The sequence below is a fragment of the Lutzomyia longipalpis genome, chromosome 1 (assembly GCF_024334085.1).
Source record: "Lutzomyia longipalpis isolate SR_M1_2022 chromosome 1, ASM2433408v1".
Lineage (NCBI taxonomy): Eukaryota > Metazoa > Arthropoda > Insecta > Diptera > Psychodidae > Lutzomyia > Lutzomyia longipalpis.
This window is the reverse complement of record NC_074707.1, coordinates 44,595,142-44,618,432: the sequence shown is the minus strand read 5'-3', so window position 1 is coordinate 44,618,432 and position 23,291 is coordinate 44,595,142. Positions and strand designations below refer to the sequence as shown.

The window sequence follows — 23,291 nt, the reverse complement described above, 5'->3', positions numbered from 1 at the left end:
AAGGCAAAATTATAACAGCCATTTGTAAAAAGAAAAGAAAAAGCGTGTGAAAGAGTTGCGAGAAAAATAGGGAATTTACCTAGAAAAATATCAGTAAATTATGGAGTTTATATATGTAAATTGAAAGATGAATTCCTATAGATTGATTTTTGTATGTAGGACATAGCTGGGGACGTTAAATACCCGCTGAAAAAGAATGGAAAAATTACACAGGTAAGGTGAGGTTATATGTAGGTATTGACAGTTTCTTATACCAAATCATACAAATCATAGTAGGCGTTTTGTAAAAAATGAAGGAAGCAATTTTTAGTAACGCCAAAAAGAATTTAAGAAAACAGCATAAAATAGTAAGTGTCTTATAAAAATTTATATTCAAAATAGAAAATGGATGTTAACAATTAAAATACTCTTATAGGATTTAATAGGCAACAGAGGATGCGATAAATATCTATAGAATCAAAAGCTGTATGATCAAGGTAACTGCTGTCAGTAACATAAATCCTTCAAAACGGCTGGTCTGATCGCGACTAAAAATTATTCTTTAATTTTTTTTTCTCTCTTAAGCAATTTTTAGCCAATCCTGAACCTTGGAAGCTGCATTTGAGGACTATTTTATTGAATTTTTGAGAGAAAAATTGCTCTTTAGATCCAGGAAAATTTAATTTTCCCTGGAAAATTCGAGAACATTGCGAAAAAATTTGCAAAAATGTTTCACAAACGTCTTCCCTCAAGTTTCACTCAAGTTACACCTCGGAGCATAAAACATGCTACGTGAGAGAAACATTTATTTATGCTACAGAGAAAAAAATAAAAATAATAAGAAGAAGAAGCGTTTCTGGCTCGCGCGTCTCGTTTATTTCTCGCGGATCATTTTTGTGGTAAAAAACCCAAAAAGTGTCCTCAAAATATACATTGTTCATTGTACATAATTGCTTCGATTGGATTATTCAGTGGAGTCAATCGAATTATTGTGCACCCATTGTTTGTACTGCGCAAATCTAAAACTTCATCTCTGTCTCCCAAAACACAGCGAACGACGACGACGACGACATTGATGGAAGTGACGTCCGCGTATGCTAGCGAGCAATTTAGTAGCTAGTATGTAACTACGCTACTACCTTAAATGTTTTGTGTAAAAGTGAAATAAAAGGATTTTAAGATCAAGAGCCTGAAAAGTGTTTTAATAAAAAAAAAAGAATTAAAACTATAAAAATCCCCAAATATGTATGTAGTTTGAAGCTGGGGATACATAGGTAGTGTTTGTAGTATGTATGTATTGTGATGTGAACAACAACGCAGCAGCAGATAAAGTGGAATAAAAGAGGAATAAATTAATAATAGAATCTTCGCTTAATGTGTTAAGAAACTTGGAAAATATGTGTGCACAAGATACAATTAAATAGCAAAAAAAATCTTCATTTTTTTCTTTGGTCGCCCGAGAAAAAAATCGAATTGGGCGGGTGTATGTGTGTGTGTATGTGTAGTTGGATATAAAATAAAATAATAAAAAAAAAGCATCGTAAATGTGTGTGTGGCTTTTACGTGAGATATTGAATTTTTATGAAAAATGGGAAGGTCGAAATTCCCTGGGAAACCATCGAAATTGGTGAATAAAAAACGCATAAGTGTGCTGGGGGGGAGTGCAAAGTGTGGCAATTGTGATACCAGTGCAGATGATGATACGGATAATCAGCAATATTCGCCGAATGATGATAATTCGCAGTGGAACAGCAGCAGCAGCCGTCACGAAAGTAGTGAACCACTACTCCTGCACGCGAGCAACACCAATGCACCGTCGTCACCAACACAAACAACCCCATCATGCAGCTTTCATGAAGATGGCGACAATATTCAGGTAATTTTGCAATTGGCTCTCATACCTCCAATCACACACACACACATACACATTATGTGAGAAATTTAATTATGATCATTTTCTTTTTTTTTAATTTCATTTTATGATAAAAGGGGATTATGCCCTTTGACCTTCTGTAGCTATTGCACTGACCTTACACATGACACTAAGTAAACTAAGGACATTAAACTAGTCTATTTAATCATAATTAGCATCTTAGAGGACTCTCAGGACTCTAATTACAACCTTTATTAAATCAAAAGAGTTCATTTACAGAGAAAAGTTAATCATTAGATTAACTAAACCACTCGAAAAAAAAACATTCACAGTATATTTGCTCTTGATCTAATATCTATAATCGTATTATAACATTTTCATGCTAATTCCACAGTATTCAATCTCTCACACACACACATTAAAATTACTATATACCTTTTGTACATAATAAAAAAAACGTATATTGTACATAATGTAGGTACATACTTGCAAAATAAATGATATTTGTAGTGTTATTGCGCGCGATTGTGCGCTTCACATTTTGCCAATTATTCAAGCCGCGTCACATACATGTACAACATTATATATGCTACATACATATAGCATAGGTAGTACCTCTACACCAATTAATATTGGCTCAAGTAGTTTATGTCGTTTCGTTTTCCCTCTTTTACCTCCGTTTTTTCACCCTAAAATTCAATTTAAAACCCCACAGTATAAAATAAATACTGCACGCTTTTTTTACCCACCTATTGTTTCTCTGGAAAAATGAGTTGAAATAGAAAAATAAAATTAAAGGGTGAAAGCCTTTTTATGCAAATGTGCATACATATACACGTGAGGGATTTAATGTGTAATATAATCCTTAAAAAATACATTAAATTTATCAATAAAACCAATGAACAATTATTAAAAAATAAGTCTTTTATTGTTCACCTTTAACACAGAACGAGTAATTTTGGTTTACTTTAAGTTGACTTAATTACAATACAAAGAATGCTTTACTTCTGAAAGGATTACAGTAGGGCTCCGCTTGACGTTTTTTTTTTAAATTTCATCTTGAGTCATTAAGGACTTTCGAGAAAACTTCCTTTAATGGATTAGGTTAGTTAATTAGTTTAAACGACGCCCTAGAATTGGCTTTATGCGAAAATTGAAAAAATACGTTAATACGAAGCACCACTGTAGTTTAATTATTTATCTTATTTATCCAATCTTGCGTCTGCTTTCCCTTTTAACCCTTTGTGACTACATTTCAAGGACATGCACAGTGAAAAATGTTGGATACAAAATAAAAAGAAACTACAAAATATTTCAGACATATAAATTCAACTTATACGGAAATCTTTTCAATGCCACATTGCTTTAAAGTAAAGAAGGTCAATTGTTAAAATTATGAATTATCAAAAGTAAAATAATAGTTATTATTCAGCTTACATGCAGTGCTTTTTTATCAATTAGTATTTTTAACCTTCATTACAGATTTTTTTCACTGCATTTTATCATTTTCATGCACTTGCAATATAATTGAGCATGTATCATAATTAAATTCACTTACATCACTTACCTACCTCATTGTATGTATATGTAGGCACTCAAAGGTATTAAAGCTAACATGAAATAAATCAATTTTTAGCGCAAATATGTAGTCTTTTTTTGGAATCATAACTTTGTGCTAATATCAAGATTGAACTAAATTTGAAGGCTTTAAATTGACGTTACAGCGAGAAGCTATGCTCTTTCAATTCACACTCAAAATGCTCGTAAAAAGCGTGTAATTTGTGTGTGTAAAATTGGCTTAAAAAAGCCACTCATGAGATGAGCTGCAGAGAGAGAGAGAGTTTGGTGTGTAAAATGTGCAGCATACTCCATGTTAAGAGGCACATAAAAAATAATGTTTTGGCTATTATTTGATTTTCCATTGTTTTGGATGCAGCAGGGTGAAGAAAAGCGATTGCATAAAATTATTTCTATACTGTGGAATGTCATTCATGAACAAGGATCTATATGTATTGACAAATCTGAATAAACATTATCGTAAATTTTTACTACCTTCACGAGTTACTTCCTTATAAAATATTATGTACAAAGAAATTTCTAAAGGGTCTAAATGACAATTTTTCGTGTTCCTATTAACACCCTTTCATTTCTATTCACCCCAGTTTATGTTACTTTTAATTGTTCTGTCTGACCAGCTACTCAGCATAAGTCGGCAACAGTTTTGCATATAACTTACCTACCTACTGCATGATTAATTTCGTCATGCATGTCTCCCTCGTTTTTTAATATGATATGTAATAAAAGAAAGAAACTTTTGGCTTGAAAAGGGTACCTTCAAATTCAACGGTGGGTTGTTTTACAACAGCAGAGTGCAAATACTTAATTTCGTGAAAGGACGACGTTTTAGATGTAAACGCATTGATAAGATGTTCTTAATACGAAGCAGATGGTTTATAATATTTTTTTGTACAGGTCTGCAACATTATTATTTTTTATTTATCCAAAATGTGCTTGTGCAAAACATTAAACAAACAATATTGAATGATATTTTCTCACTCCTTCCTCACCAATTTGTGGCTATTTAACGTTTGTGTGGTGAAATATTAATATATCGCATAAGATCAAATGACCAAGAATTTACACAACACACAACTCTTCAAGTGAAATAAAAGGAATAATAATATTGGTTGAATTTGCACAAGAGTCAACTCTTTTATAAGGTTTGTTGACACATGTGATGGTCACGCTTTTGAAATTCCACACCATTCAGTTTTCTTTTGCATTGATTACAACATATGATATCTATATAATAAAGAAAGGATTTCGTTCCTGTACAGCTATGCATTTCTACACCGTTTGTCCGATCGTGATGAAATTTGGTACAGAGACTACTGATACCAGGCGGTTTTTACCAACGGCATTCATTTTCCCCCCAGAGCCCCCCTTCTCATAGCCCTCATATAAAATTCATGCTTTTTTGACTACTTTTTGAATTCGGCGCCTTAAATGTTGTGTGAAATTCACTTTTTCTCTTTGAAATATCTGTTGGAGATTTTGCATGGCCCATCTATATAATAAAGAAAGGATTTCGTTCCTGTACAGCTATGCATTTCTACACCGTTGGTCCGATCGTGATGAAATTTGGTACAGAGACTACTGATACCAGGCGATTTTTACTAACGAATAATTTTTCTATTGGACCTTTTTCATCTCAATTATTTTCTCCATCTAAAATTTGCGCGAAGCGCAACAAATCCCCGCGAAGCGGGGCGAGGTAAATTGGAGCGAAGCGACAATTTACCTCGTTTCATTTTATAAATAAACACTTTTGCACCTTTGTGAACTCTCATTTCTTGTTTAATATTATTAATTTGTTAATTATATAAACAATGTTTATTATTTATTTATGAAATAATTAAAGTCATTCTCTCTACAAAATGCTCCTTTTGATAAAGTCTTGTAGTGCATACACGTTGTTTTCTAACAAAATAAAGGAATGTTTATTTGTGACAATATTTATTTAATGTTGTTATCAATATTGCAATAATGTACGTGTTCCAAAAATGGAACCATATAGTAGAAGCTTTGGAATCTAATCAGAAAATTGACATGCTCGTTATTTATTTTTAGGGCAAATCATGATGTAGTAACATGCAATTTTTCTACTCTAATCGAATACATTACATCATGTAATTGATTTATTTTATTTATCTACAATACATTTTTATATCATGTGAATGGATAAGAAATTTATTTTATCACTGCATATGTGGCCTTGTACGCGGGCTTTTCCAATACGATTTCTCACTTGTGTTGATTTATGCGTACATGTATCATTTATATAGGTATGTATACATTATTTCAGACAATACTTTTATTTAGAGAAGTTTTCGGTGTCACCTCATTTCATGATGCTATTATTAAAGGCTTCAACACATTGACAGCATCATGAGTTATTTGGGTTAGATTTATTTTAATGTTTGGTGTTTCGCATCACCTGTGATATGCATAAAACAATAATCAAAAAAAAGAAAATAAAATAAATTAAATGTAACTATGTTACTATCTGTGAATGACAACAACTATGCACATACATAGTATATGTGATAACGATAAGAAGTTCAATGTTTATGTTTTTGCTATATTAATGATTAATAATCTGTCGCAGACAATTTTTTTTGATTGATTTATTGATAAAAAACTCAAGGAGATTGAAAATTTCTTTCTGTAATAATCTGTTAAATAGAGGATGTGAAGATCAATAAAATTCTTATGCTTAATTTGAAATCTTTAATTAATATAATTTGCAGAAAAAAGGTGAGGAATGCGAGCATTCTTCCAACATTTCAAATTCTATCTTCTTTTTTTTACGAGTAGGTATACGTACGTACACACAGTGTGTCTCTATTATCATTGAATAAGAGGTGCAAAAAATATTACTTTTCTCATTTCATGTGTTGAGTTGTGTGTAGATATAGCATTGAATGATGTTGTTGTATGTATCGTGAAATATTTAGAGAGAAGATAGCTTCATTGCAAAATGTGGCAACATTGAATTTTATTCATAAAACATTTCAGCAGAGTGATCAGCGAAGTAAAAAAAATCACTCATAAAAAACATGATCGTAGCCAACACTTAAGTAGTGTAATATCTCGCAGAGATATTTCAGACATTATTTCATTCTTATGTAGATGATATAAATGTTTACATGTATGTAGTGAAATATGTATATATTCCATCATGTCTCTTCGCTTTTTTTTCACTTCACAAAATGATCAGCAAGAGGTGGCAAGAGAGGCTGAAATATTTACGATCATCAACTCTCGATCGTATTGGGTTAATATGTGGACAAGTAAGAGGTGCTAAAGAACACACAGTGTGACTCTTGCTTATATTCATACTACCTACCGTAGTATCTGACTGTAATTATTGAGGTGGATACAATATAAAAGTTTTCTCATACAGTATATATACAACAACAACAACAAATAGTTTAATTATAAATACATAACTACATTCCACTGGCAAATATAAGCTCAATAGAGAGTCATATTATGTACACCTAACTATTGCTTACCATGTACACATTGAACCTTTCTCTTCTCTTGTAACCGTTCCGAATGATTATTAGGCGAAATATACCTTTTGAGACAATTCGCTTAAACGATATTAATTGGTAAATTTAATTTTCAAAGGGCCCCTCTACTTGTCATAAAGTCATTTCTAATTGACCATCATCAGTGTGCGGATTGTAATTTCATGGTCTTTTCGTACATACGAGTTTATTCGCACCATTAAAATTCCCCACGTGAATAAAATCGCTGGCAAACATGCTCATTTGATATAATACACGATGCGTCTCACTCTGCGAGACTCGAGAGACACCTCAGAGGCTCACAAGACTGTTGAGCAATTAATTTACATGGTGAACGTGTAATGAAAATGTCGAAAAAGACCTGTTAATTGAGGGTTAATAACCGAATTACAATGGTCATTTATTCAAAAAAAATCAACGTATCCAAATACACCTTTATTTATTGAAAAGTCGTGAAATGCTGGGCTATCCAATTCATCCAATCTGCCGCTTACATTATATCATCAACCATGGTGGTACAAATATATGTATGTACCTATATACATAGCATACAAAAATCTAAATACAAAAATGATGTATGCAAATTGCTATGGAGAATATTAACTTACACAATTCATCACATTTGAGATTGTCTATTAGTTTTTTTTTTCACTTTGCCTTCTTATATCTTCATATTTGCTAAAATGTGTTGATATATGTTTATTTATATACATAGGTAGATAGATACATATAATACTCACACACAGAGTCAGTTATAAAATGTTAATTAAGCATCGATTTAGCTGTTTTTGATTGCTTAGCTTGAGATACCACAAGATATGTGATGTGAGTGTGTTCATATTCGCAAGAACGCAAGAGATTGGATTAATTGAAATCGTGCGTGTAATTTAAATAAGAAAATAATAAAAGTTAACTCAACCTGAATGTGAAAAAGAGAGACGGAAAAACTATATAAGACGAGCTTTTGAAGAACAATCGATTCTATAAATAAAATATTACAAACGTGTTTTCAGACTCTTTCAATTTATTTATTTTTTTGACATATAGTGTTTCTTTTATTCCATTTTCTTAAATATTAGTTTATCACCTTGTTTATATAGCGTCTAGTTATGAGCATGGATAAACTCTTAACTATGGGGTAGAGATTCTGATATAAATCTTTTCTTACTATTTTTGATGGAAAATTACTTTTCCATGGATTTTTTAAAAATATTTTTCTGTAACAACAAATTCTTTAATTTTTTATAGAACGATCTTAAATTTTGAAAAGAAAAGAAAAGATTTTTATCAGAATCTACCCCTATATTCCAAAATATTCAAATTAATTTTGCAAAAATAATAGATATAGATGGAATTTGTTTTTGGCTTCATCCGAATTTAGGCAAGATGGCCAAAACATTATGTACATACTTAAAACCCATTAAAACTAGATACATAGTTCTCTTAATAATCACAAATATAATATTCAGATTTTAAAGCTAATTGTTTGAATAAACAGAATGAATTTGCTTTGAGAGTAAACTACTATACCATCAAAAGCGACAAATCAGCAACATACATACTTTGACTATACACATCAATCTCATGGTAAATTTATTATTATTATAGAGAAGTTGCGCAATTATACGTCAAGCTATGAACCGTATACATATGTTTCTTTTTATCCACCATATATAATGTATTTCACATGAAATGCCCACTCATTTACTTTGAATTGTGCCAAAGATTTATCTTCAATATGTAACCAACTATTGCTAGTTTTCTAAAACAAGTTAAAAATGCACAGTGCTATGTGTCACGGCACTCCAATACAAGTAATACAAAATGACCAATTATAAAGTTGAATTCATTATGATTTGAAGAATATAGTGTAACAATGCGAAAGTTGAATGAAAATTCAAGTGTTTCTCATGTTACAGAAATTAAACACATATGTACATATATAGGTAAATACCTTTACATATTTATGGCGCTAAAATTTTACTATTTTTGTGTATACATAATCAAGCAAGACTGCCACAGGTAAATTATTCAATGCTCATTCTCACAAACAAGTAGTAATTATATATGCCACGAGGTGACAATAATTTCCTGTCACAAATCTCATTTACCACTAATTGCAGAAGGTGCGAACTTTTGTATCTTTACTATGTAATCTGAGAAAGGTATTTGTGTAATGCAAACATAAGTCATTGAGGTTTCAAAATAATATGTATTTACATAGTATATCTGCAACAATCAATAAGCTCATATTTTTTGGGGGAAGGTGCCCTCAAATTAATCTTAAATTAAATTTCACAGCATTATTTATTGGAGAGCTTTTACTTATTTACTAAAAGTAGGTATATGTATGTATAATTTAAATATAGGTATAGGTACCTAAATTCTAAATGAATGGTCTTTCGCAACTTTACAACTTTCACCATTATGGCAGTGCCTTTGCTCTTTCACTACATCAATTTGATGTCTTTCGCCACAGTTTGTATGTTGCGCTTTGCTATGATTGCAAATTGTCATCGTATTGAGGCGAAAAATGTTAAATTTAATATGTGAATAAATTTTCAACCATATGTGTAGCTCTCTGTACTAAATTATTGTGTAAGTAGTAATATTCAATTTACCAATTGCTACTTCATCGGCTACTTTTTCCTTTAATCGCATTACCTACATTACGAAGTGTAGTGAAGAGATACTTTTTTTATTTGATTAATTCATTAATAGTAGAAGATTTTCTATTTAAGGAGAGTTCATTCGTAATTAATTACATTTTAAGAAGAAATCTCAAATACTTTTTTTATTAGAGTAGGTATTTATACTTTGAAAGAAATTAAAGATCTAACCCGTCTTAGCTTGAGAGTTTGATTAAAAGGAGTTTATTAATTTTTGTCTAGAAGTGGAGGAGAAATAGATTTTTTTTAATTTTCCATAATGAATCTAATACGTCCAAAATTTTTCTTCGAATGAACGGTTTTCCCATGGGGGAACGGGTTAACTCCTTAATAATTAATTTTTATTAAATTCCTCTATCCTAATTTTCTTGCATGGCATTAAATCAGTATAATATTGAATGATTCCATTGGATCCAAAATGACTCAATTTCAGCGGAAATAAATAACAAAATACAAATAAAATGCAAGCAAAGCGAAAATATTCAAATTATTTCCTTTAAAATTTATACATTCACAGAGTGATGAGATTTTTATCTTTTTGCCACTGGAACAATGTAAAATAGAAGAAGGAAAAGACATCACAAATTTTAGGCTGACTCACTTATGTAAATAGCATTCACGTACATAGCATACACACAAGAGTATTCTCTAACCTTACGGAAAATATGTTGAAAGAAAATTTACGAAAAAAAATGAACGATATAAATTTACATTCTTTGTATTTGGGGGCAATTTAAATACTTATGCGCCATACTCAATGTGATTTTTATGTGCGATTTTTCTTCTTCAAAAGTGTTTAGCGAACAACTACATAGTAGGATGAGACTTACTTCTTGCTAATAAATTGTCTTATGTTGAGATCTTGAAAATATGATTTTATTTTAGGGACACAAAGAACCACAAAGAGACTCCATACATTACAATTAAATAATTCATTCCATATAGAATAAATTTTTAAACGTTTTTATGTACATACGCATACAATATGTAGGCATAAGCTTTCTTTTTTTCTTCATTACCTCTTTACTTGTGCACAGAAAATTATAAAAATTAATTGGTGGTCTTTTTCTGTCTGATTTGCAGGCAGTACCATCACACGAGGTAATAATACCTCAAGGGAGTGACACAGCAAGAGGAAATGCGAATGGGGAAGAGAAGACAAGTACAGAAGACGCCGTGAAAGATCGAGTGGGTATGCAGAAGTCAGATGCAACAAGTGAGTCCAGGCCCAAGGACAAACCGGGCGGTGAGAAAACGTCCAAAAAGAAGACAGTCACCTTTAAGAATGTCCTCGAGACGAGTGATGATGTCTTGGTGCGAAAGAGCTACAATCCAGACTTTGCTCCTCCACTTGTGCCAATAATAAAGAAAGAGTCTCTCACACGAATGGAGAATAGCATTGTGCGTCCATCCCGGTTGACGGAGGTCATGAAGCAAAATTCCAACAATCAGGATACCATGAAGGCACTCTCCTTTCGATTGTCCAGCATTCCCAGTAATGATGATCAGGGGAATGCAAAGGACCCACCTAATGGGGAAGGTGGTGATGAGGAGGCAAATGGGGAGGGTGAACGTCGCACTGAGGGTGGTCTTGCCAGGGATAAACGCTTCATTTTGCCCAAGAGAAGCCTCCACTCGTGTCGTGTGATTAAGCCGAATAAAAAGTTCCTGGACAACATGGATGACTGTAGTAGCAAGAAACGCCTGCAGTTGAGTATGAAGCGCAAAAATCAACTGGATGGTGTGGACAAAAAGAAGAGGATGCAAAAGGAAATTACATTCCAGGATACTTTTATTAATAGTACGCTCTCCTCAAAGATATCCAATAGCAAATTGGATACAGAAAACTGCGGTGAATCGGAAACATCACAAACTCAATCTGAGAATAGTGATGATGCTGGTGAGTGTTGTAAATTGACTTATTATTTTTCAAAAATACTCGCAATTATTTATTGGTCGAATAAAATGTTCGTTTGTCTTTAAAAAAAAAAAATTTGTTATGAAATATTTATGACTGAATTGCGTAAAAATGTTTGCTACTCAATAAGAAGCAAATCGAACTTCCTAATCGACCGAATAATAAGAGGTGATTGCATTTAATATATATCTCTACCTCAACTAAATGTTGTTCTTCTTTACACCATTCTGTGTGTGTTTGCAGATGAAACTGACGAAGAGGAGAGTAAATTAATAAATGGAGACAAGAGTAAGAGGATTGAACAACAAAGGCTATTTTGTAAATCGATTTTCCATTCAACAAGCGGAAAGAGCGCCATACCATCAACACAAAATAGTGGAAATAGTTCAGGGAAAGTGATTCTACGGCAACCACGTTTGCAATTTAGCACGGGTACGATAATATCTTCTTCCACAAGTACCAATTCAGCTGCATCCACATCAAATGCAACAACATCTACAATGATGGAAAAAACATTCTCATTTAATGTCAATAGCAACAGTATTAAGAATAGTATATCATCATCCCATTCAGGTGAGATTCCCTTGTCTGGCATTAGCTGCTGCAGTGAATTTATTGAGGAAACGATACCAATTAAATTTCCTTCTTCTTTTTTTCCCTTCTCAATGCAGTTTCTCTGCCATCGTCCTCAGCACTGTCCTCAATGACATCCTCAACGTGTGGCATCTGTGGTACAATCTCATCGTGTCGGTATGCGCAGAAATGTAGGAAATTCGGTATTAATTCTTGCGAAGCATGTCGCAAATTTATATCGAAGATGATTAAAAAATTGGCCGCATCATCGGGCAATCATTGTCAATCGAATCCAATGCAGTGTTCCAAGGGTGATGGAACCTGCACATTACAGCCTATGCCCCGTGGGGGGCATCTAAAGACACTAAAAATGGCCCTAAAAGAAAGATGTCAAGCATGCTGGCTGAAGAGATGCATAAAATCCTTCCAAATCCCTTCGGGGCCCAAGGCACGACTCATTGCAACATTACCAGTGACAATGCGTGATGTTGACACCAACATTGTTGGTATTTCCACGAAATTCAGTATTAAGCGTGAGACGGAGAATCAAAGTAATATGAATATCTTCTCAAATCCACCCAATACTGATCGTATGTTAGATATAGAATTTAAAACAACAAAAACACTACCCTTCTCAAATCCCCTCGTTGAGAATAATGCCACATTCGGCAGTACACCCCTTGTGGTGCCAACAATTACGGAGAAACCCATGATTATGGTACATTCTCCTCCACATGTGAGGAATACAGTGGAGACGGCAGCACAGGTTAAAGGTAAAGGAACACCCTCTGAGGGAGATGGTTCAAATACAAAATCCAGTGCAAAGACGTCCAATAATTCTGTGATCAATTCAAATGCTGGCACAAATGAGAACACCGATGAGAAGACAAAAGTGTGTCGGAAGAAGGGTGATGCACCACAAGTAAATGGTAGCAAGGAAGCGGCAATAAATGCCCCACAAACAGATGCTTCAGCTCCAAAGAGGCAGAGAATTGATCTCAAAGGGCCCCGAGTTAAGCATGTTTGTCGTAGTGCATCAATTGTTCTTGGACAACCAATTGCAACATTTCCCAATGAATCTCCTCTTGAGAATTTGGACACACCACCACGACCTGATTCCCCTCATGCAGATGTCGTTGGCATGGTGGAGACAATTGTCGAAAGGCCCAATAGCATGTGCACAGATTGTGGTGATACAAATACACAAGTTTTGGGCTTGAGTCCACCTGCAACACCAATCGATAGCCCCAATGATGAGGCTGATGTGCCAATGGTGGAGAAAGATAGTGAAATGGCGGGCAATGAGGAAAGTGTTAAGGAGAATGTAATGAAGACCAAAGCATCTGTGGATGAATCTCAAAAGCCAACAACACGAAAACTCTCCCGACCAAGCTACAATGTTACAAATTTGAGTAATCGCCTCACTGCAATCAGTTCCACAAAACGCATCCAACAGCTCACAATTCAAAATCCCATGGTATCCATTGATTTCTGGGAGAACTACGACCCAGCTGAGGTGAGTCAGACGGGATTTGGATTGATTTTGTCAGAGAGTGTCCCTCTCCGTGCAATATGCTTTCTATGCGGAAGTGCCGGAACGGATGCTCTTATTTTCTGTATTTGCTGCTGTGAACCCTATCACAGCTACTGCGTGGAAGATGAGTACAATTTGAAGCCCACGGCGCTCGATGAGACGGGAATCAGTATTTTGGACATGAGTAGTGGATCCCCGAATGTGAGGAATCGCTTAAATTGGCTCTGCCCACGATGCACAGTATGCTACACATGCAACATGGCCTCGGGGAGTAAGGTAAAATGCCAAAAGTGTCAGAAGAACTACCATTCAACGTGCTTGGGCACGAGTAAGCGACTCCTTGGTGCTGATCGACCCCTAATCTGTGCCAATTGTCTCAAATGCAAGAGCTGCAGCACGACAAATGTGACAAAGTTTGTCGGCAATCTACCCATGTGTACAGCATGCTTCAAACTTAGGCAAAAGGGCAACTTCTGCCCGTTGTGCCAGAAGTGCTATGAAGACAATGATTTTGATCTCAAGATGATGGAGTGTGGAGACTGCAAGAGATGGGTTCATGCAAAATGTGAAGGATTAACTGATGAACAGTACAATATGCTCTCTGTCTTACCCGAAAGTATTGAATTCATTTGCAAAAAATGCGCCAAGAACAACTCCATGGCGGACATGTGGCGTGATGCTGTTGCTGCTGAATTCAAATCGGGTCTTTTGAGTGTTGTAAAGATGCTCAGCAAGAGTCGTCCTGCATGTGCCCTACTGAAACTCAGTCCCAGGAAAAAATCCAACATTTGTGCATGCCAACCAATCCTATCAAGCAGGAGTATTCAATTTAAGAAGCTCACTGAAGGAAATGTTGAGAATACCCTCTCAGGGGAAGATGCCAACTTTGAAGAAGCATCAAATCTCAGTGAAAAAACCGTTGATGGTGAAGCAGAAAATACTCAATGCTACTGTGGCCTAAAGCAGAAATTGGCCTACGCAACATCCTCACCGAGTCTTCTTGATTTAAAGCGCAAAATTAACGACAACGAATACATTTCACTGCAAGAATTCAATTATGATATGCTCAAGATAATTAATTCGGTTTCTTGCGATGATCTCGTAACGGCCTACAAGGAGATTCTCAGTGAGACTTTTCCATGGTTCCAGAATGAAACGAAAGCATGCACAGATGCTCTCGAGGAAGATATGTATGATTCGTGTGATTTCACCGCGAATCCCGATACATTGAGCATGGATTGTGATCAAATGGTACCCACGGTGGATATTCCAGAGAATGGCGAAGAATACTTTTACGGGTCGTATGAGAGAAATGATGATCGTGTGTGTCTATTTTGTCGTCAAACTGGGGAACAGATGGCACTGCAGGAGGGACGTCTGCTGTATTGTGGCCAGAATTCCTGGGTTCACACAAATTGTGCCCTCTGGTCAGCGGAGGTGTTTGAAGAGATTGATGGTTCCCTTCAGAATGTACATAGTGCTGTTTCCCGTGGGAGGATGATAAAATGCACTGAATGTGGCAATAAGGGAGCAACAGTGGGATGCAATGTGAAGAATTGCGGTGAGCATTTTCACTATCCCTGCGCAAGGACGGCCAAATGCGTATTCATGTCCGATAAGACGGTGTACTGTCCTCGTCATGAGGATGAAACCACGAAAAAGAAATGCCATCCAGAGGGGGATTTCGATGTTCATCGCCCAGTTTATGTGGAATTGGATCGCCGGAGAAAGAAATCCGTTGAACCAGGAAAGGTGCAATTTGCAATTGGCTCCCTGGCCGTGCGCAATATTGGGCGATTTGTGCCAATTCTCTCTGACCTGAGTGATGTGATAGTTCCTAGTGATTTTTTATGCACGCGCCTATATTGGAGCACCAAAGAACCATGGAAAATTGTCGAGTACACCATCAGGACATCAATTCAGTGCACCTCATCGACACATTGTATGGATTTGGGGAAAAACTTCACAGTTGATCACTCTTCAACGACAAATCTCATTCAAAAGGGGCTCAATCAAATCGCCAAATGGCACAGTAGCTTGAGCAATGGAGAAGATAGTGGAGATCACTCGAGAACGAAGCAAAATATGGATTCTGTCGGTGGTGGAGATGAGCAGGGTGAGGAAGAGCCTCAGAGTAATGCGGATCTTCTACCACCAGAAATTAAGGAAGCTATCTTTGAGGATCTTCCCCATGATATCCTCGATGGGATTTCAATGCTCGACATATTCCCCAAATTGATGACTTATGAGGATTTAGTGGCAATGGATTCAAAGAGTGAAATTTACTTTGGTGGTGAACTCATAAAAGATGCAAAGGAGTATGTGGCTGAGGATGAAGTGACTAATCAACCAATGGAGAATTGGAGTCATTCATCCACAGTTACCCACGTTGAAGACCCTCTTCTTTCATCAACACGACCAATGTCCACAACCATGGCAAAGGAACTCAAACGTAGTAAATCCGAGGTTTTCAATAGAGGTGTGGGTGGTAGCAGGAATCACCAGCGATCATCCAGTCTCACCTGGAATTGCAAAGTTGATCAAAACACCAAACGTCGAAAGGTTTCAATGTTGCAAGAATTGAGACTTCCCGAGAGTGTCTTCCGGACCTTTGGACGATCAGACATAAAAGCTTCAACGAGTGGTGATCGAAAAATTACATGGAGTGCCAAAAAATTACTCCAGATTGAAAATGAAAATACCCAAGATGCTTCAGCGGAGAAGAAAATTGTGGAGAAGCTGAAAATCTCTCAATTGGACGGGATGGATGATCTCAGTAGTGGAAGTGAAAGTGGATCACCTCTTCCACACTACACAATTCACAATGTTCCCTTTGATCAGAATTGCGGGGAAAGTCCTGTGAAATGTGATCGATGCCACTGCACGTATCGCACGCAAGATTCATTCCAGCGGCATCTTCTCACGTGTGAACCAATGTCAACGAGTGAATCGGAATCAGAAGCAAATCCCCATACGCCAGATGCAGAAGTAGCCACCATAGCTCCAAATAACATGCTAACCGTGACTGTTTCGGATATTTGCAATTCTTCCACAATATCCACCATTCAGCCCCACAATTTGGTGCAGAATTTTAACGGACAAATTCTTGGGAATGGAAATGTGAATACAATTCAAGCAATACCCAATCAGGGTGCTAACACCATAACCATCCCTAGTTCACTGCAAAATATAATTCCAATTCAGAATGGGGGTCAGATTTCGCTGCAAAATCCCCAAATTCAAACAGTTCCACTGAGTGGAGTAAATCAATTGGGTCAAATAAATGGTGGAATGTCCAACGTCCTCATGACGACACCGCAGAATCAGCAATTCACTCAACCATTGAGCGTGAATAATTTCCAGCAGCAAGTCTTCCCGCTGCAGAACATTAATCAATACAATGATATGAATTCGAATTATCTGCAGAAGACTCAGAGAATTCTCCCTCAAACTTCGGGAATTCAACCAACAATTCAACTCTCAGGTGGGATAAACATTCAAAATTTCAACAATACCCCAATTATTCAGCCAGCTGCAAGTCAACCCCAGATAATTTCAATTGGGGGCACAAGCAATAATTCTCAAATTATGACCTTAGCACCGGCTCCCATTCGCACCAGTGGAACAATTATGCAGACAACACCGCAGAAGAATCAAATAATCCTACCACAACCAGCGGATAAGATGATGAAAAAACAAGCCCTTCCACGAATTCAATCGGCTGCAATGATGAAGACCAAAGGACGCCAGACGAATGGGAAGAATCAACCAATTCAGATGAAGAAGATTGTCACGAAACCCAATACAAATGCTCTGCAAATTGTTAATTCAACTAATTTGCCCATCATAAGACCACAACAGACGATCCAAACACCAACTACAACACTCGCAACCACAACATCAAACCCCGGGGTTGTTTTCCAACAACCACAACCTTTAATTGTGCAACCAATGAACAATAATGCAAACCTCGTGCAATATGTAACAGACAGCAATGGGATGCAGTACATTGCAATGCCTTCGAATGAATACAAACAGCCACAGACACAATTTCTTGCACCCAGTCCCATTGTTCCGGGAGCATTTCAACTGCAAACTGACGCCAATGGGCAGCTAGTGTTGGCCAATGCAGCACCTGGGCTTCAAGTTCTTCCTTCGGGGGCAATGCAGCTGGCACAACCGCAGCAACCACAAGTTATTGGAACTCTTATTCAACCTCAAGCTACAACCATTCAGTGCGGCATGATGGCAACGGAACAAATGGTACTTGGGAGTACGCCCACGCTTGAGATGGTGACAGATCCCAATTCAGGATGTATGTACCTCACAAGTCAACCAGTTTACTATGGACTTGAGACCATTGTGCAGAACACCGTGATGTCATCGCAGCAATTTGTATCAACAGCCATGCAGGGGGTTTTGAGTCAAAACTCCAGTTTTTCCGCAACAACAACTCAAGTGTTTCAGGCAAGTAAAATTGAGCCTATCATGGAGGTACCAGGTGGCTATGTTGTCTTGAATAATATGCCTGATCAGCAACAGACTCAAGCTGCAATAATGCCAACCACACAGGTACTACCGCAGATCCAAGCACAACCGCAGGTAACGCAACAAATTAGGCCAGTTTCACCGCCTAAACCTACGGTTAAAAGTGCACCGATTGTTGTGACAAAAGTTCAGCCACAGGTGATTAACAAAGTTATACCATCCCAACCAGCAAATGTGGTTAATATTGAGCAACAACCTGCACCACAGGCAGTTAAGCCTCAGGTACAGCCGGTAATTTTACCCAAAACTATGACCATCACTTCGAGTAGTTCAACACCAATATTCCATCAGGCTAGTATGCCACCACCACCACAGGAACTACAGTCTAGTCAAATGAAGACAATCATTGTAACCACCCCCAATACAGTTCAACCAATCCCCCGAGCAGCAAACATAATTAAACCCATTGCCAAGGGGCATGTTAATTCGGCTACAATTAAACCCAAAATCATCACAAAACCCGTAATTGGTAGGACATCAGTTAATCGTCCCAAAGGTGGGACTTTCACCATAAAACAGAGTCCTGCCATTTCAATCAATCAAGCTACGAAGAATGATTCAATTGTGGGGGATGTTATCATAACAACTGTAGCACAGAATAATATGCAAAGTCAAATGGTGTCGTCGCAACAATCAAATCAACAAATTTTCCCAGTTGAAAAGGAAAATGTTCAAAATATAATTCAATTGGCTAGCGCGAGTAGCGATACGACAAAAACTCTCCAAGAAGGAGTTGTCTTTTCACCTGTAAATAGAAATCAACAGAATACTCACAACTTCCAGACAAACTCCACGCCAACACCACAAATTCAACTACCTTCAGCTCCGTATGCTCCATCGCATAACTCCAATGTACCTACAAATGTTGTCAATCCCATCCAGCAGTGTCACTACAATGGAAATACAACAAATTCCCGGCCTACAAACCGAGTTCTACCCATGCAAACTATTCAGGCACGTCAATCACCACCAACACCACCTGAACCAAAATGCCAGGTTGAGGAGCCCGTGGTACCTCCCAAGATAGAAGAAATCCCAGCAAAGGAAGACGTTGTAATGACTGAATTGCCATCACCGCAATTAGTCATTGAAGAAAGTCCAATGGAGGAGGAGAAAAAGGATGAGGAGGAACCCCAGGAGGAAGAAACTGAAGATTTTGAAAATAGAGATTTGGTGGAAGATGAAAATTCCCGGGAAAAGGATACAAGCTCACCCGCTAGCCTTCATCTCAAAACAATCTTCCAGAATGACGTTCAAGCAGATCTCTTTGATCAAATAAAATCAATGGATGACAAAGATGAGAGTTCCTCTGAAAGTTCAACACCTGAAGTGAAGCAGAAGATTTGCGAAATTCTCGTGAATCTCGACAAGGAAGATTGCAACAAGAATAATGTTCTATTGGACAGTGCAATGGAGGACATAATAGAGCATAAGGAGAATCGCAATCCTGTAGCTGCACCGCAAGAAGATGTGAATTTCAAACAACCCCAACCGAGGACAACTTTCTCAATTCAACGATCATTGAACGCCCTGCAACCTCTGAAAGCACCTCCTGGTCCCAGGATGCTCTATGAGATTCAATCTGAGGATGGTTTTCACTACAAATCAACATCAATTACGGATATTTGGGACAAAGTATTCGAAGCTGTGCAAATTGCACGAAAAACTCATGGACTTTGTGCCCTACCCGATGGCCCTTTGGCCGATATGAGTGGTCATAGGATGTTGGGGCTGAAATCCAATGCACTGCGGTACCTCATTGAGCAACTACCTGGTGTGGAGACGTGCAAGAACTACACCCCAAAGTACCATGAGAGAAAGTTAAATAAGGACACTGCTCCACTTTTCCCGCATTTCATTGATTTCGACGATAGCAAAGAGAATATTTTTGGTGCAGCTCGATGTGAACCCTACAGTGGACGCTCAGAGTACGATATGTTCAGCTGGTTGGCGTCGCGACATCGCAAACAACCTGCACCGGTCACTATTCAACTGGACAGTGAAATTACAATACCAAGGTGAGTAATAATGATAAAGATCTTACGCCCATGAAGATTTCAAAGATGTTTTAAACAATTTTCCTTAAAATAAAAAATAAATTAATTGCAGACGTGGCAGTTCTAGCAATCTCCCCATGGCTATGCGATATAGAACTCTTAAGGAAACATCAAAGGATTCCGTTGGTGTCTATCGCTCTCATATACACGGACGTGGTCTTTTCTGCACGAGAGATATTGAAGCTGGTAAGTTTTTATTTTTAAAATTTTAAATCAAAGAAGAGGATTTTTATTGATTTATGCTTCATTCTGTGTCAAGGTGAAATGGTGATTGAGTATGCTGGTGAATTAATCCGTGCCACATTGACGGATAAACGGGAGCATTACTATGAGAGTAAAGGAATCGGCTGCTACATGTTCCGCATTGATGACAATTTCGTGGTAGATGCAACAATGCGTGGCAATGCTGCACGCTTTATTAATCATTCTTGTGAGGTACGTGTGATTTATGGCTATAAAATAGAATTCTTAAGGGATTGTAATTTTAAAAAAATTCCCTCTTTATAGCCAAATTGCTACTCCAAAGTCGTGGATATTCTTGGTCATAAGCACATTATCATCTTTGCCCTGAGGCGAATTGTTCCAGGCGAGGAATTAACGTATGACTACAAATTTCCATTTGAAGACGTCAAAATACCCTGCTCATGTGGATCAAAACGTTGCCGGAAATACTTAAATTAATGAGGGGACCCCAAAAGTACGTACATCCTTAAAAATCCTTCCAATCACAATGAGGGTAGTGTTGTATAAGAACAAAATAATGTGTGTAAATATAAATGAAAAGAAAATTGTATCGGTTTGAAGGATTCTAAAGTAAAATTATAAAATTACAGAAATGTCCTTCATCAGCAATTAGACCGTATATGTATCATTGTCTTGTATTGTACATAAATATTGTAGCTATATATACATTTTACATGCTAGTGTAAGAGAAAATCAACTGTGAAGATTTTTTTTATTTTATAGTGCTTATAATAATTTATTATTTTAAACAAAAAATTATATTTAATATTTTATAATAATTTTATGGACATAAGAAGAAAAAAAAACTTTCATTTTAAATGGAAACTTTTTTTGGATAAAAAATATTCTTTGATGTGAATGGTAATATTTCTGTGAAATTCTCACTGAATGAGATTTTATTTTTAAATACCTACCTAATAATAATTTTAATAAGTGACACGCTTGCATGTTCCCAGTAATAAGCATTTTGCACGAGATTTTATGCAGCAAAAAGTGTTTAAATCTACAATTTTTTTTTTCATTAATAATCTATTGACAGCATCACAGAAGAACAACAAGAAAAAAAATAGTCTTTATTTTAAAGAAAAGACAAACATATAAGAAAAACAATAGAATTACCTATATTGCAATTAAATCTTCTCTAATATTTATAAGGGGAGAGTCTTTTTTTAAGCTCCGATGAAAGAATATGGCATTCTACAGAACGTTCCTTAATTTCTCGAAAATAAAATCATCACATACAAACAACAAAAAGGTGCTTTCTGTTGAGATATTAAAGATAATTCTGAGTATATTGCACCTGAAGCATAATTAGTAAGAAATAACAAATAAATAATTAAGTATATATTTCTCTCAATAATGATCTTCAATATAATGGAAAAATCAACATTGAATGTTTTTTGTCTGAATCCTCAATGATATTATTTTTTTCTGCCTTTCTTTGGTGGAATTCTGAAAGTTTCAGGCTTTCTGTGAATTTGTACATAAGACGTTGTTTACTAACTACTTAAATTAGAGTCCTTCACATCACATTTAGGTTGTTCCTTAATTTTTTTTTAAAATAATTTCTCTTTTAAAAGAATTTTCTTCAATAAAAATCTCTGATGTATTTTTATTATTAGAAAATATTTACCTTTTTGCCTACATACTTTCAGTTCCTCAATACCTTCTCTACTTAAGGTCCTTAAGGTACTACGACATAAATAACAGACAAAAACAAACAACAAAAAAAGCTTAAAAAAATAGTCCGCTAACGAAAGAGTATAAAATAGGTAGTTAAAGAATAAAAAAATAAATCAAGTGTCTCAGTGTCTGATCAAGATTCAAATCAAACTAACAATTTAACTTTTAGTATTATTAAAATTGAGAAAATAAATAGGTACAGTTGGTTATGATGATGCTGCGAGAAGATGCTGAATTAACTACCTACTTATCTAATTATGTAGTCTCTTTTAGCATCATCACACATAGCCATGTTGACAATATAAAAAGTATTGTAATGAAGAATCTATTAAAGAAAAAATTAATATACATACATAACTAATGCACTAATGAAAAGTGACTCATTTTAAATACAACATCTACACTATAGCAAAAAAAAATCGTGTAATATAAAAAAAGAAGAAGTTAGAATTGTAATGAACAAAGAAAAAAAATTGTATGTATATTCAAATATTTTCAATCCCTTTTCCCAACGTAATGAGCGTGTTTAATTTGTTCTTTTTCACGCTTCAAATACTTCTGTTGCAGAATATTACATTATGTACTATGTATTGTAGGTAATAAATTTGCCCACGACATTGAAATTATATGAAAAGAAAAAAAAAACAAATAATGTATGGAAGATTAAGCGAAGTGATAAAGCATTGTGAAAGAAAGAAAGAAAAAAATCTCGAAAGGAAGCCTCACTAACGTTTTACTTATTAATTCAACAACAACAAAAAAAAAAAAAGAAAATTACGTGAGAAAAGAATTTTGTGTAAAATGTATTTTAGAGACCTATTAACTTCTTGCCATATTTTCTAATAATTTTACTATTATATTTTATATTTTTTAATACTTTGGCTGTTTGTATTTTATTTTAAAACATTGTGACATGTGTATCAATTAATTATTTAGCAGTGTAGAAATTAACATTATTGTGAGAGGTAGCCAGTAGAGAGAGATAGAGAGATTAATTAAAACGAAAATTGTAATAAAATATTACAGGCATGTCAAACTTTTAGACAGGTAAAAATTGATAAAGAAAAAGGAATACTGTAATTATTAAATATATAATAATTATGTACAATTTTGTAATC

At 35.7% G+C, this 23,291-nt stretch overlaps 1 protein-coding gene across 2 annotated transcripts; it reads left to right on the top strand.

Moving 5' to 3' along the window:
* The first annotated feature begins 15 nt into the window (after positions 1-15).
* Positions 16-23,289, top strand: LOC129787494 (histone-lysine N-methyltransferase trithorax). 2 transcript variants are annotated; one of them, XM_055823110.1, is made up of 10 exons: positions 16-347; positions 416-476; positions 565-878; positions 1,031-1,855; positions 10,701-11,517; positions 11,779-12,108; positions 12,207-20,208; positions 20,300-20,433; positions 20,507-20,682; positions 20,755-23,289. In XM_055823110.1, exons 4-10 carry the CDS (start codon positions 1,568-1,570, stop codon positions 20,926-20,928), a joined length of 9,921 nt encoding a protein of 3,306 aa, XP_055679085.1. In that variant the 5' UTR covers positions 16-347; positions 416-476; positions 565-878; positions 1,031-1,567; the 3' UTR covers positions 20,929-23,289. The 2 variants fall into 2 exon arrangements, with proteins under 2 accessions (XP_055679085.1, XP_055679086.1); XM_055823111.1 differs by having other exon boundaries at positions 16-213; positions 565-1,855.
* The last annotated feature ends 2 nt before the right edge of the window (positions 23,290-23,291 follow it).